General features: G+C 39.9%; 1 protein-coding gene across 2 annotated transcripts; it reads left to right on the top strand.

The window, feature by feature from the left end:
* The first annotated feature begins 3,932 nt into the window (after positions 1-3,932).
* LOC114549450 (collagen alpha-1(I) chain-like) lies at positions 3,933-13,937 on the top strand. Of its 2 annotated transcripts, none has more exons than XM_028569761.1 (4): positions 3,933-4,065; positions 9,023-9,184; positions 10,220-10,381; positions 11,512-13,937. In XM_028569761.1, the coding sequence occupies exons 2-4, from the start codon at positions 9,023-9,025 to the stop codon at positions 13,915-13,917; spliced, it is 2,730 nt and encodes a 909-aa protein (XP_028425562.1). In that variant the 5' UTR covers positions 3,933-4,065; the 3' UTR covers positions 13,918-13,937. The 2 variants fall into 2 exon arrangements, with proteins under 2 accessions (XP_028425562.1, XP_028425563.1); XM_028569762.1 differs by lacking the exon at positions 3,933-4,065 and adding an exon at positions 5,086-5,211.
* The last annotated feature ends 2,228 nt before the right edge of the window (positions 13,938-16,165 follow it).

Consider the following 16,165-nt stretch of genomic DNA (forward strand, 5'->3'; position numbering starts at 1 on the left):
TTAAAGCCTCGGAGGCTGGACATGACCTGGGTTTACTGTCTAGGGTGTATTAGCCTTCCCTCTGTGCCCAGTCAAGAAATACACAGGCCATATGGACTTGGTGAGGACTGTAGGACCCTGTTGAAGGTGCAGAGCCTGTGGAGATCCTCTAAACCTCTGGAATAGTACTCATTTTGTTCCTTGAATACTCATTATTATTTAATGTATATTATTTTCTGTCCAAATAAGTCTTAGGTTCTGGATAATATAATGATCTTCATTAAGTATTTACGTTGTTGTTGTTGTTGTTGTTGTTGTTGTTTTTAAATGAAACGTTTATTTGTATTTGTCTGTTCAAATGTGTTGTCGAGTGTTGACCTTATTTCTAAAGCAGCCATTTTGAACAACCAGGTGTCTAAAATCTTACCATTAATATAAAAGTAGTGTTACTTTAACACATACCTCAGCAAGATGAATTTATTACAAACAACCAGTAGGAGACAGTGGTGCAGCGACTTGCGATGATCCTCACCTGCGAGTAAAACTGCCATAATCCATTTTGGGACTTAAAGTTGCTAAACTTAAGGTTGGCTTTAATGTGTGACTTTTTAAACAATCTTGATATGTTTCACACACTTGATAATGGTTTATACTGATGTTTCTTCTGGGAGAGTTTCATGAACATTTAAAGCTGCTCTAATTAATATTTTGATATTAACAGTGGATCGAAGGACCATCTGCAGTGCCTGAATTGGTCCAAAAAAGGTTCCAGGGCTCTAATTCAGCAGTTACATGACATGATCATTGCATGTGCCTTGGTTATATTTATATTCATACTTATATATTGTAGGAGTGACATGAATAGTCGACTATTCGAAGATTTAATTGAAGGAGCCTCATTAGATTACCAATCTCACAATCAAATCATCGCAGTGTCTGAAAATGTGGCTATGGAAAAAAGGATTATTCCATTTGGACTACACAAGGGGGCTGAATGTCTGATTTTACATAAAGTTGCTTGATTTTTCCCAATAAATCATGATATTTAGCCGGTTCTGGTATAAATGTTAGCCTATTAATAATACTGTCAATAACAATTAGAAGGGTACTCATGTGGACAAAAATCTGAAGTGCCAGTACTCAGTAGTGGTGAGTACTGGCCCATTTCCAGCACTGACTACCTTTAATGAAAGTGGTGTCACACATAGGGACTGACCCACAGAGAATTATCACTAGATAGTGCATTTCCTCGCAGCTCTAAAGAGCATTTTAGTGTCTTTTAACTCATTGTTTTTCTTTTACAGCCCACAACTTTAGCCTTCTTTTTTTGGTTCCATCTCACTGCTATCATTAGCTTCATTTTCAGCAGCAGTAGGCAGTTGTTTCTGGAAAAGCGCAAAGAGAGAGAGACAGATATTTTGATCAGGAGTTGGTGGAGACCAAAATGGAGCTAAGGGGAGAGTGGCATGTGGACTTGCATTTTCCTGGTGGACAGAAACACATCTCCAGATGAATGCTAATGTTGCTCATTGTCTGCTGGACGTGTAAATAGGCCACTTTATCAACCTTATAGGTTGATTATGTCAATGTTGTACATTGTACGTACATACAATACATTGTGTGCTTACCTTCCACCAAACCTAACTCATTTTGTTTTTCTAATGAAATATCAAGAAGCAGCTGAGCTTTGACTCTGTAGACATTTAATGTCAGCCTCTTGAGTTGAGAGCATCACCTAGATGACTGAAAATACAAACATTAATCTTCATCCTGGTGACTGCTTTGTACTTTATAATGTCTTGCTGACAGAATCATTTCCTCGGCTTACCTACAGAGGTAGTAACAGCCCTACTCTCTTTTTTGCCACCTGAAACTCAGCCCTTTTTCAGTTTCTGCTCTTCTTCTGTACTCTGTAGTCCAACCCCTTTTCTTTCAACTCTTTCATTAGACCGGAACGGGCATTTATTAAGAATAAGATCTAATACTGTCATGGTCAACCTCTTCTGGTATGGCAGACATCATGTTTGCCATGAAATGTGTTAAATTAGATTTTATTAAATAAGATTTTATTGGTACAAAATATCTGCTCTTTTTCCCCCAAAATGTAGATATCAGCCAAATCGATAGAAACTGAGCCAGACTCTCGTTCCCTAGCCACCACATTGCCAATCAGCATCGCTCTCTCTTTTCCTCTCCCTCACTCTGATGCCCTACATTGGAGGGAGGACGGAGGATCGAGTGTCTACCGTTCCTCCCATCACCTGTGAAATTTCAGAGCCAGGCCACGGTGAAAGGGGGTATTGTGTCCCCCTGATGAGGAATGCCCTTGCATCGCTCCTCAAAGAAAAGGCTTCATTTGGCCAGGAATTTGGAGGCATCTCGAGAAGGGTGGGGGGGTTTTTCTTGGGGGGTGGGGATGGGAAGATTAAGGCCTTCATAAGCCTGGACAGGAGGACAGGCCTTCCCTCACTGGTACCCTATCACTGTGATACTGATTGATTTGCATTGATCCAACAGAAACCTCAGGGCTACCTTTCAATCTCTATCTGTGATTAATGAACAATCTAAACAATTTTAAGTCCAAGAAAGACCAATTATAGGAGATGTGTTTTAATTGGGCATAAACCTAATGCAATATAATTATATATTGTGGTTGAAGAGGAAAACAAAGTATTTTTAACCTACATACAGTAGTTTGAATGTCAGCTCTATTACTGCTGCAGCAGCTGTTATTTCATATGGCAAGGCTGACACCTGCTGGAGAAAGATAACAACTACAATTTTTATGTTTTAAGACTTCTGATGAGTCAATGCAAATACAGAGGACCACAATGGAAATACACCTTTGGACTTATTGTGTTTTTATCTCTGTGATTTTTAATGTATGTTATTATTGCTGGGCAGTGTTTTATGTGTTTTTTAATCATTGAATAATTAAAATATAACAAACAAATGTGTAGAACTGTTTATTGGAATATATTACAAGGTGCATATATTGCTTCTCATAGTGTGAATACTGATTTACTATTGAACTGAAACACTATTGCACCTCAATAGAACACTTAACACATTTTTAAAAAGCTATTAAAAGCTCCAATATTGTACAAGAACTGAATTTAATTTTGACTTCTGGCAATGTAGGATGTATTTAATGTAGCCCATTGTATGTTTTTGTATTTTTGATGTTATGAACTTTGCATCAATCCAACTCTAAAATAAAGAAAGAAAAAGTGTGCATTGTACTGTAAATGTAACCTTTGACACCTCTAAAGAATATTGATAAGCATTACTATCTCTATAGTATGGATTTGTGCTCTTTAAGACATAGAGAACAATGAACATAATAATCCAATGGTCTTACACAGCTATCACATGAAAGTATGGTTTGAAAATATCTAACACAAGTGCCAACTCAACATTTTAATTACAAGGTGTTCTGTTTCTACAGATGTTGTCAATCTGACACTGGAGGACCATACAGTAGGCCTACAGTATGTGGCATTGACCTTAATCATACTGTAGGCATACTATATACATCCTCAAAATTCATATATACACACTTCTAAGACAGTGTTTGCAGTAAGTGAAGCATGTCTTTGTGGTGGCGGCAGCGATGCATGTTAGACAAACATATTTCACTAATTTTATAAACAGGTCACAAGGTGAGTCAAAATATAGTTTTAAGACCTTTATTATTTTAAGCTATGTCTTGCTCACATGTTGGGTATTTCCAATAAAGCTGTATTTAATTAAATTGCCACAAACTTAATAAATGGCATTGTTACTACAATGGAGGACTAGTTGATCTGGACTTAATTGGAACTTGAGGTAAGACATGGTGGTTAGGGCCCCTATGATTTTGTCTGGTTGCTATGTTTTTGTCTCCAGGTGCGTTTTTGTTTGAATGATGATCATGTCAATCATCATTCGAACAAAAACAAACTTTCTATCAGTCAGAAATTCAGAAGATTTCTACTTTCACTCCACAATTTCTCTAAAAGAGACACTTCAACTGACGACTTTTTGCACCTAGACTTCTACTTGAGACCCACTGTCACTGACAAAAGGACCTTTTACGTGGAAAATGTGAGATTTATACACTTTCTAAACCTATGTTGTTTTCTATGTATTTTACCATTGAGACTTTCCAAACACCAAAAATTCACCAATGCTAGATGCCAGTATTGGCAATATTTTCAATTTTTCGCTGTAAATGAATCAAATAAGACTGCAGTTTGAAGTAGCCTAGCTTAGCCTAGCAGTCTAAAGCAGCTTTTGGTTTACTGTAGGCCTACTTCGCTTTGTTGGTTGGTTTTATACAGACCATCTGTTTCATCTATTGAACAATTAGCCTGATCATAGAAACATTATAATAAAAATCTTTCCAAGTTGTTCTCTAACTTCTTGGCGATGTTGACCAGTACCCTATGCAAGCAGTGCATTAAGCCTAATGTATTAGGCCTATTTGAATATGCTTATTATAATCAAATATTCTAGCCTACATAGGCTATTTGGGATATTTGTTTAATTTAGACCTGAAAACGTCATTTAAAATATTCCGTTTTCATCTTACCCCGAACAATAGCAGAGAGGTGTGACAACTACAATAGGCTAATAGATTTTTCAAATGTTTGTGGAAAAGCTATGATAATGTCCCCACTTTTCACCCATGAGCAAAAGAGCTTTGACTTGGCATGTTGTTGAAGTCTGACGTAAATGATGCTCTAAAAGGTAGGCCTAGGCCTATCTATCTGTAAGGTGGTTGCCCAGGGGCAGGGATGATGTTTCTCAAACAAAGCATTTATAAACAGGTCATGAGGTGAGTCGAAATGTTTTGAGAACTTAATTAACTTAATTTAGACTATTTCTTGCTCACATGTTGGCTATTTCCAATAAAGAAAGCTGTATTTAATGAAATTGCCACAAACTTAACAAATGGCATTGTTGCTGCAATGGAGGACTAGTTGATCTGACTTAATTGGAACTTGAGGTAAGACATGGTGGTCAGGGACCTGATGATTCCGGGGTTGCTATGTTTTTGTCTCCAGGTGCATCATTCGACATGATCATCATTCGAACAAAAACAAACTTTCTATCAGTCAGAAATTCAAAAGATTTCTACTTTCACTCCACGATTTCTCTAAAAGAGACACTTCAACTGACGACTTTTTGCACCTAGAGTTCTACTTAAGACCTACTGTCACCGACAAAAGGACTTTTTACTTGGAAAATGTGAGATTTATACACTTTCTAAACCCATGTTGTTTTCTATGTATTTTACCATTAAGACCCCAAAATTAACCAATGCAATTTTTGGTGTAAATGAATCAAATAAGACTGACGTTTGTATAAGTTTGAAGAAGTAGCAGGCTAAAGCAGCTTTTGGTTTACTGTACTTCGCTTTGTTGGTTGGTTTTATACAGACAGTCTGTTTCATCTATTGAACGTTAGCCTGATCATAGAAATAGCCTTATAAAAATAATGTATCAAGATTTTCTTTAACTTCTTGCTGATGTTGTGCAAGCAGCTGCAATAGTAAACTAATTTAATCATCATTATGCCTATTTGAATGTGCTCATAATAAACACAAATTCTAGGATATATGTTTTTTTTTTTTTATTTATTTTATATTTTTTAAATATTTAGTTTTCATCGTGCCCAAACAATAGCCCCACACAGTGCGCAGCAGAGAGGTGTGACGACTGCAAAAATAGATTTTTTCAAATGTTTCCAATAAGACGGCAATAAGCTGTCGAATTCAGCAAAAGTGTTTGGCAATTCATGGTATAGCCTATTCTTATACACCACAGCAGATCACATGGCTGTCTCCATGATAATACATCTTGACAGTCTACCTGAGTTGACTAACAATGAGCTAAATAGAAAAGTGGACTGGGCAAAGCTCACAGAATATGATCTATGGAAGTACAACGCACTGAGTGATAGTAGTCTTGGTAATATTGATATACCACTTGAAGCTATTTTGTGTGACAACTTAAATTGTAAGAGTCACAAACATCATAGTCAAATAGTTATCATGTATGACAAAATTGTGAACAGTTTAATTAATGTCAGTAAATTATTCATCCAAGACAAAAGGAAGCTTAACATTAGACCTGGATGGAACGAATATGTGTCTGAACTTCATGTGGAAGCTAAGGAAGCTTTTCTGAGCTGGGTATCATCTGGAAAAGCTAGGTATGGCCCAGAGTTTGAACATAAGAAAAAGGCAAATGCCAGGTTTAAATATGCTGTACGGTTTATCAAGAGTAATGAGCAGATGATGAGGGCAGATTCTATGGCCAGAAAGTTTCAGCAGAATAATTTGTATGATTTCTGGAAGGAAGTAAAGGTCATCAATAATAGCAAGATGCCTTTGCCATCCAGTATTGATGGGATCTCTGGGGATGAAAATGTTGCGGAGCTGTGGGGGAAACATTTCAGAGAGATTTATAACTGTGTTGAGAGTGCTGAATATCATGTTGATGATGTCATTAATAATGATGGCGTGGTTATTAGACCTGATGAAGTATGCCATGCTATTGAGAAATTGGCAGTGAACAAAGCGTGTGGTCTTGACCAAATAACAGCTGAACACCTGAAGTATGCAAGCCATAGAATCTCAGTGTTACTTGCTATATGTTTTTCTGGAATATTAGCGCATGGCATATTACCTGACTCTATGTTACCTGTACTGTTAGTGCCAGTTATTAAGGACAAAACCTGTATGGTATCTAGCATAGAAAACTACAGGCCAATTGCTCTGGCGAGTATACTCTCTAAAGTATTAGAACAAATTTTATTTGATAGACTACAAGAATATATAACAACCACTGACAATCAATTTGGTTTTAAAAAGAAACATGGCACAGATTTGTGCATATATGCACTGAAAGAACTTGTTTCCAAGTACAAAAGCCATGGATCAACAATGTTTTTATGTTTCCTTGATGCATCCAAAGCTTTGGACCGTGTTAATCACGGTAAACTGTTTATTAAATTACGAGAGCGAGGGGTCCCCCCGTACCTAATACGTATCTTGCATTATTGGTACTCCCATCAAACAATGCAAGCTAGATGGGGTAAGATTACATCAGATCCTTTCCCAGTTACCAACGGGGTTAGACAAGGTGGAATATTGTCGCCTGTTCTTTTTAATTTGTAAATGGATGATCTTTCTAGGACATTAGAAGTGTGTAAAACTGGTTGTATGGTGGGAGATAGGCGTATTAATCATCTGATGTATGCAGATGATTTAATTGTTATGTCTCCTTATAGTGCTGGCCTACAACAATTGCTTAGTGTCTGTTCAAACTATGGACTACAGTATGACATCAAATTCAATGCAAAAAAGAGTGTTGTAATGATTGTCAGAACTAAGGAGGACGGGAAGCTATGCTTTCCGTCTTTTTATTTGACAGGGCAAGAGCTAAATGTAGTTACTAAAACAAAATATTTGGGCCACATTATTAGGGATGATTTTTGTGATGATGATGACATACAGCGCCAGTGTTGTAAATTATATGGACAGGCAAATATGTTGGCACGTAAATTTCATATGTGTACTGAAGAAGTTAAAACGTCTCTTTTTAGAGCATACTGTACACCACTTTATACAGCTCACCTATGGTGCAGCTATAGTAAAGCAAAGATAAATAAGATAAAGGTAGCATACAATGATGCATTTAGAATTTTGTTGAAGTATCCAAGATGGACCAGTGTTAGTCATTTGTTTGTGACGAGTAATGTTCCCACCTTCCAGTGCTGTGCTGAGGAATTTTATGTACAAATTTAGGTGCCGATTAACAGAGTCTAAGAATACAATTATAACTGCCTCAACTAACCCTGCACTTAGTGATACCAGATTTACTTCCAAACTCTGGAAACACTGGCATACACATTTGCATATGTTCTAAGTATTGTGTATAACTATCTTTGTGTCTGTGTATGTATGTATGTAGGTATGTATGTTTTGTATGTTCCCTCTGTGTACTATGTGATGGACAGTGTGTCTGTATGTTTTTTGTGTTTGGGTGTACCCTTCTGTCTGTGGTATGTTGTGTGTACTTTTATATTTGGACCTTGAGTCTGTAAATAAAGTTATTATTATTATAAATGCATCTCTATTGAGACAAAAGTTGGTATGACAGCGCCAGTGACATGGCTTTGACTCCATCGGTCTGACAATAGGATCTGACGACGTAACAGACTATTATTTTCATACAGCCTAATCCTTCGCTAATTTATTATGAATAAAAAAAGATATTCTTAATATCTGTACAATTCAACTTTATCAGTGCTGCTGACTGTGTGCCCATGTGCTGGATGTTGTGATATGTGTGAGATAGATATAGAGAGATATATCAATGTTAATGATTTGTTAATGTTCATATTACTTTTTATAGTATTCTATCTGAATTTAATGATTGAATTTAGACTGGCAACATTGTTATTGGAACTTTCATGCCAATAAAGCCCTTTTGAATTTAAAAAAGCTAGATAGGGCTCCCAGATAGCTCAGTTGGTAGAATGGGCACACATATTTAGAGGTTTCGTCCTTGACCAGTGGGCCTGGGTTCAACTCTGACCTCTGCCCTTTGCTGCATGTCATTCCCACTCTCTCTCCCCTTTCATGTCTTCAGCTGTGATGTCAAATTAAGGCCTAAAATGTCCAAAAAATAATCTTAAAAAGATAGATTCTATAGATTCTCTTCTATACTTTTTCTTGGATATAATTTAATACATGACATTTACTTTTAATGAAGTATTATTGCATTATGATACTGGTCCTTTTGATTCAATATGTGACGTGATGACTTGTCCATAGAATCATTATGAAAAACAGTCCATGGTGTGTTAACATGATGTGGAGCAGTGGTCTGATAGATAGATAGATAGATAGATAGATAGATAGATAGATGAAGTATTGCTGCATTGTGATAGTGATCCTTTTAATTCAACATGTGATGTGATAGAACAGTCCATGGTGTGTTAACATGATGTGGAGCAGTGGTCTGAAGGTTGGATTTGTTTTGACCTCCAGATGGACCAACGCTCCAAGTGGACAAGAGCCTTTGTTCCAAACCCCAACCGGCCCAGTAGCCCACGGCTCATCCAACGTAGGATCCCAGCGCCAGCCTCCCAGAGTGGCTTCCCACCTGGCACTGACCCTGGCTCCTCAGCTGGAAAGCCGCTGAGTCTGGAGGTAAGTCTGACTCTGGCTCCCAGTGGAAAAAAGTAAAAATGTTCTACTGCATGTTGACATATACACATAAGGCATAATGCCTACTGCAGTAATAACACTGTGAAAGAAATACATACATTTGGCACAGAGAGAGAGAGCATGCTTTATTACGTATAACACACCATGGTAGATATGGACTAACTCAGGAGCAGTTTGACTTCTGGATACATGAAGAAGGTTCAGGAGACTTTGAGGACTTACACAGAAGCATACAGTACAGTTAAACCACGGTGTGTTATGGTGTAATGCCGTCCCAACTCCAGTCTCTGTCCCTTTCCAAGAGGCATATGTCTCCTGCTGAAACTGTAAAGTTTGGGTAATGCAAAGATATTGATGGTGCCATAACATAGGCACCACAAACAAAGATGTTCACCCAAAAAATTGCTCATTTGTTATAAATACAAAACAATATTTTGAATATCAGTCAAGGTCAGATGTATATTTAATTAGTTTTGATAAGTAGATTGTGACTGACGTTTTTAGTATGGCATTAACATGCAGAAATGTTACAGTAGGCTAAATTGTACAATTAAACTTTATCAGTGCTGCAGACTGTGTGCTCATGTGCTTGATGTTGTGATATGTGTGAGATAGATATAGATAGATAGATAGATAGATAGATAGATAGATAGATAGATAGATATGAATCAATCTTATTGTTTGCTAATGTTCATATTCCTGTTTATCGTGTCCTGTCCAAATATTTGGACTGGCAACATTGTTATTGAAACATTCATATCAATAAAGCCCCTTTGAATTGAAAAAAGATCACTTGCTAGATAGATAGATAGATAGATAGATAGATAGATAGATAGATAGATAGATAGATAGATAGATAGATAGATAGATAGATAGATAGATAGATAGATAGATGAAGTATTGCTGCATTGTGATAGTGATCCTTTTAATTCAACATGTGATGTGATAGAACAGTCCATGGTGTGTTAACATGATGTGGAGCAGTGGTCTGAGAGTTGGATTTGTTTTGACCTCCAGATGGACCAACGCTCCAAGTGGACAAGAGCCTTTGTTCCAAACCCCAACCGGCCCAGTAGCCCACGGCTCATCCAACGTAGGATCCCAGCGCCAGCCTCCCAGAGTGGCTTCCCACCTGGCACTGACCCTGGCTCCTCAGCTGGAAAGCCGCTGAGTCTGGAGGTAAGTCTGACTCTGGCTCCCAATGGAAAAAAGTAAAACTGTTCTACTGTATGTTGACATATACACATTGTCAACATTGTCAACATACATGTTTATTTATCACAAGTAATATTGTTATTGTGATATTCAACAACGTTATCAAGTATTGCATTTTTTCCTCACATCATGCAGCCCTGATATATATCACTTGGTAATAGGCTAAGGCGTATGCGAAGCCCCTTTACCCTGTTTCCGCTGACCTTCGAAAAGAGACAGTCTCGGAACACAACATCCCCTTATCAGCCTAGACTCTCTCCTAGACACACATCATTTCATACTTGAACAAAGGACAGGTTTGGTTATTAGTGTATGGCCGAATAAAGCTTCTCATCCCCTGACCTGTGACCTAGGAATGACCGGATTTTATCTAAGTTTTCCCCCTTGTTTCATTTTGTTTTCATCTTACCACAACATGGTGTGTGTTAGTCGCGCATTACAAGACCTATCTCCACAATGCTGTGGCATAAGGTCTGGATACACCACAGATACATTCCAGGATAGGAGAAAAAAAACACTCTGAGTTGTTTGCATATCTTTAAACCAATCACAATTGACTTGGGCAGTGCTGAGCTGTGGACGCAGCAACTGTGGCTCAGCAAAATAGTCTCAGGAAGAAACTTGTTTAGGTGAAACATTTGAATCCTGCAAAAGAAAATGCTTTACAAAATATTAAATAAAATTAGCACAAAAGAATAACGTAAGCGATTTAAATTAGCTGCACAAATGATTAAATGTAATTTGCTCTTACTAGCAATCCCACCAATTGGTCCCAAAACGTTCCAGTTAGATAGTAAATGCCATAAACATATTCTATGTAAGTCTTCACAATCTTTTACTGAAAGAACCAAGCAAGCCTGCCTTATTGGGCAATCCTAATTTTCTTTAAAACTTGCCACTTCCAGAGTGTGGCTTGCTAGCTCGTATTATGTTGTTGTTTCCCGTTGCGAAGGGATTTTAAGAACGGCAACACACAGAGAGCAGAAGGTGAGGGGAAAAGCCTGACATCATGTGTCTGGCTTCTTTTTGGAAATGTAGTTATGTTAATGCAGGCTAATGGTGTGTTAACATGTGTGATTTGTTTTTACCTTTAGATGGCACTCAATGCTCCTCGGCCGTTATGGGACGGCCCTAAGCCGCAGTGGGTGAAAAACATGGAGGTTTATATGGAGAGGAGAAAGGAGTTTGGCGGCTGGCACAAGAGTGTCACTGAACCTGCAGGTAAGTATGACTATGGTTCCTTCACTAGGCCCCGCCAAAAAGCTCCTTTTGGCTCCCCACATTTCTACAGCTTTTCGCCTTTTCCTTCACCCTGTGGCTCCCCACGTGGCTCTGACCCTGGCTCTCCAAGTGGCCCCCCTTGTGGCTCTAACCCTGGCTCTCCAATTGGTTCTGCACATTGCTCTGACCTTGGCTCTCCAAGTGGCTCCCCAAGTGGCTCCCCTTCTGGCTCTAATCCTGGCTCTCCAAATGGCTCCCCACATTGCTCTGACCCTGGTTCTCCAAGTGGCTCTCCAAGTGGCTCCCAACATGGCTCTGACCCTGGCTCTCCTAGTGGCTCCCCACATGGCTCTGACCCTGGCTCTCCAGGTGCCTCCCCACGTGGCTCTGAGCCTGGTTCTCCAAGTGGCTCCCAACGTGGCCCTAACCCTGGATCTCCATGTGGCTCCCCACGTGGCTCTGACCCTGGCTCTCCAAGTGGCTTGCCATGTGGCTCTCCAAGTGGCTCCCAACATGGCTCTGACCCTGGCTCTCCAAGTGGCTTGCCATGTGGCTCTCCAAGTGGCTCCCAACATGGCTCTGACCCTGGCTCTCCAAGTGGCTTGCCATGTGGCTCTCCAAGTGGCTCCCAACATGGCTCTGACCCTGGCTCTCCAAGTGGCTTTCCATGTGGCTCTCCAAGTGATTCCCAACATGGCTTTGACCCTGGTTCTCCAAGTGGCTTGCCATGTGGCTCTCCAAGTGGCTCCCAACATGGCTCTGACCCTGGCTCTCCAGGTGCCTCCCCACGTGGCTCTGAGCCTGGTTCTCCAAGTGGCTCCCAACGTGGCCCTAACCCTGGATCTCCATGTGGCTCCCCACGTGGCTCTGACCCTGGCTTTCCAAAAGGCTCCCCACATGGCTCTGACCCTGGCTCTCCAAGTGGCTTGCCATGTAGCTCTCCAAGTGGCTCCCAACATGGCTCTGACTCTGGCTCTCCAAGTGGCTTGCCATGTGGCTCTCCAAGTGGCTCCCAACATGGCTCTGACCCTGGCTCTCCAGGTGCCTCCCCACGTGGCTCTGAGCCTGGTTCTCCAAGTGGCTCCCTACGTGGCCCTAACCCTGGCTCATGTGGCTCCCCACGTGGCTCTGACCCTGGCTCTCCATGTGGCTTGCCATGTGGCTCTCCAAGTGGCTCCCAACATGGCTCTGACCCTGGCTCTCCAAGTGGATTGCCATGTGGCTCTCCAAGTGGCTCCCCACATGGCTCTGACCTTGGCTCTCCTAGTGGCTCCCCACATGGCTCTGACCCTGGCTCTCCAGGTGCCTCCCCACGTGGCTCTGAGCCTGGTTCTCCAAGTGGCTCCCTACGTGGCTCTAACCCTGGCTCATGTGGCTCCCCACGTGGCTCTGACCCTGGCTCTCCATTTGGCTCCCCAAATGGCTACGACCCTGGTTCTCCAAGTGGCTCCCCACGGGGCTCTCACCCTGGCTCTCCAAGTTGCTCCCCATGTGGCTCTGATCCTGGCTCTCCTATTAGCTCCAGTGAACTTACACAGTTATGGAGCAACCCAGAGCTGAAGTGGGTGAAGAACATGACACTTTTGATAAAGAGGGGAAATCCATTTGGCAGCAAGAGAACTGCTGAACCTGCAGGTAAGTCTGACTCTGGCTCTTCAAGTAGCTCCCCTTCTAGCTCTGACTCTGGCTCTTCAAGTGGCTCCCCTTCTAGCTCTGACTCTGGCTCTTCAAGTGGCTCCCCTTCTAGCTCTGACTCTGGCTCTTCAAGTGGCTCCCATTCTAGCTCTGACTCTGGCTCTTCAAGTGGCTCCCCTTCTAGCTCTGACTCTGGCTCTTCAAGTGGCTCCCATTCTAGCTCTGACTCTGGCTCTTCAAGTGGCTCCCCTTCTAGCTCTGACTCTGGCTCTTCAAGTGGCTCTCATTCTAGCTCTGACTCTGGCTCTTCAAGTGGCTCCCCATGTAGCTCTGACACTGACTGGACCTGGTTTAAGGAGGGATACTGGACCTGCAGGTTGTCAGATGATCCTACCAAGACCATTCAAATAATGCTGAAGAGGGTGACCTACTCTGACCAACCTCAGGTACCCACTTCACCTTTGAAAGCAGGCCCCTCTAGAAGACCAGATGCACCTAGTGTGCCTCCGCCGTTATGGAGGGGTCCTGAGCAGAAGTGGGTGAAGAACCTAAAGCCTTTAATGAAAATGAGAAACCAGAGCAGGGGGCGCAAGAGAGCCGCTCAACCTGTAGGTAAGTCTGCAGGTAAGCGCATTTGTCTTTAACTTGGATTTAATTGTGCTAAACTGAGTTGAATTTATTTGAATAACTTTGAATTAAATTTCTTTGAATTGCTTTAAATTGAATTGTTTTGAATCTTGAAAATTTGAAATTATCTGAATTTATTTAAATTGAATTTATTAATTGCTTGGAATTTAAATGCTTGGAATTATTTGATTTGACTTTTTATTTATTTGAATTGAACTAAATTGATTTTAATTGCATTTGATTTTAATTGCTTTGAATTTAATTGCTTTGAATTGGTTTGAATTGCTTTGAATTATTTGAATTGCTTTAAATTTAATTGATTTGAATTGAACTGATTTGTTCAAATTCAATTTATTTGAATTGCTTTGAATCACATTACTTTGAATGGAAATGCTTTACATGGATTTGAGTTGATTATAATGTACATTGAACTGAACTGTATAACTGAACTGAATTATATAAAATATAATTGGATGAAAGGACATGTTCTGGTGAGAACCGAGTCCTTGTTGCTGCACCATGACTCAGGCAGGGTGTCTGCACAGAGGGAGTGTGATCTGGGGGGATAGCGTGAACCTCCAACGTGTTAGGCCCTCCCAGGGAAGCTCCGCTGTGCAGAGAAATAAAAGGATGGCGACACCATGTCAAGGAGGTTCATATGTCTGTTGACGCCCACCCTAGACCAAGAAGAGTCTGTATTGCAGGTTATTGCATTAGTAATCGAGGGAGTGTGCGCGCCCATATATAGAGGTTCACTCCTCGATGCAGCGGCTGTGAGTTCGACTCAGACCTGCGGCCCTTTGCTGCATGTCATTGCCCCTTTCTCTCCCCTTTCATGTCTTCAGCTGTCCTATAAAAATAATCTTAAAAAAAGAGAAGAGAAGAGAGAGGCAATGTTAAGCTGGAACCCTCTTGTAAAAGGTAAATATTAATTTCTTTAATGTGGAGGAGGAGGAGGAGGAGGAGGATGGAAAAATTAAGCTTGAACCTAAAGGTAAATATCCTTTTCTTTATTTTATAATTAAAATGATGAAGATAGATAATTCATGTTTATCTTTATTCTATTAAAAATTTAACTACTTCCTGTTGTCTGCATTTGTTTTTTACAGAGAGGAGGCAGAGGAGGCGGAGGAGGAGGAGGAGGAGGAGGAGGAGGAGGAGGATGGCAAAATTAAGCTTGAACCTAAAGTTAAATATCCTTTTTTTATTTTATAATTAAAATGATGAAGATAGATAATTCATGTTTACCTTTATTCTATTAAAAATGTAACTACTTCCTGTTGTCTGCATTTGTTTTTTACAGAGAGGAGGCGGAGGAGGATGGAGGATGGCAAAATTAAGCTTCAACCCTCTCATGTAAGAGGTAAATATGAATTTCTTTAATGTTATATTAGAAGGATAGAGATTGATAATTCTTGTTGACCTTTATTCTCTTAAGGTTTTAACAAGTTACTGTTGTCTGAATTAGTTTTTTTACAGAGAGGAAAGGAGGAGGAGTAGAAGGAGGAAAAAATTAGGCTTAAACCCCTCTACTTCCTGTTGTCTGCATTTGTTTTTTACAAGAGAGGAGGAGGAGGAGGAGGATGAAAAGGATGGCAAAATTAAGCTTGAATCTAAAGGTAATTATCCTTTTCTTTATTTTATAATTAAAATGATGAAGATAGATAATTCATGTTTACCTGTATTCTATTAAAAATGTAACTACTTCCTGTTGTCTGCATTTGTTTTTTACAGAGAAGAGGCGGAGGAGGAGGAGGAGGAGGAGAATGGCAAAATTAAGCTTGAACCTAAAGGTAAATATCCTTTTTTTATTTTATTATTAAAATGATGAAGATAGATAATTCATGTTTACCTGTATTCTATTAAAAATGTAACTACTTCCTGTTGTCTGCATTTGTTTTTTACAGAGAAGAGGCGGAGGAGGAGGAGGAGGAGGAGAATGGCAAAATTAAGCTTGAACCTAAAGGTAAATATCCTTTTTTTATTTTATTATTAAAATGATGAAGATAGATAATTCATGTTTACCTTTATTCTATTAAAAATGTAACTACTTCCTGTTGTCTGCATTTGTTTTTTACAGAGAGGAGGCAGAGGAGGCGGAGGAGGAGGAGGAGGAGGAGGAAGAGGAGGAGGATGGCAAAATTAAGCTTGAACCTAAAGGTAAATATCCTTTTTTTATTTTATAATTAAAATGATGAAGATAGATAATTCATGTTTACCTTTATTCTATTAAAAATGTAACTACTTCCTGTTGTCTGCTTTATT

This window comes from Perca flavescens, chromosome 22, assembly GCF_004354835.1.
Source record: "Perca flavescens isolate YP-PL-M2 chromosome 22, PFLA_1.0, whole genome shotgun sequence".
Taxonomy (NCBI): domain Eukaryota; kingdom Metazoa; phylum Chordata; class Actinopteri; order Perciformes; family Percidae; genus Perca; species Perca flavescens.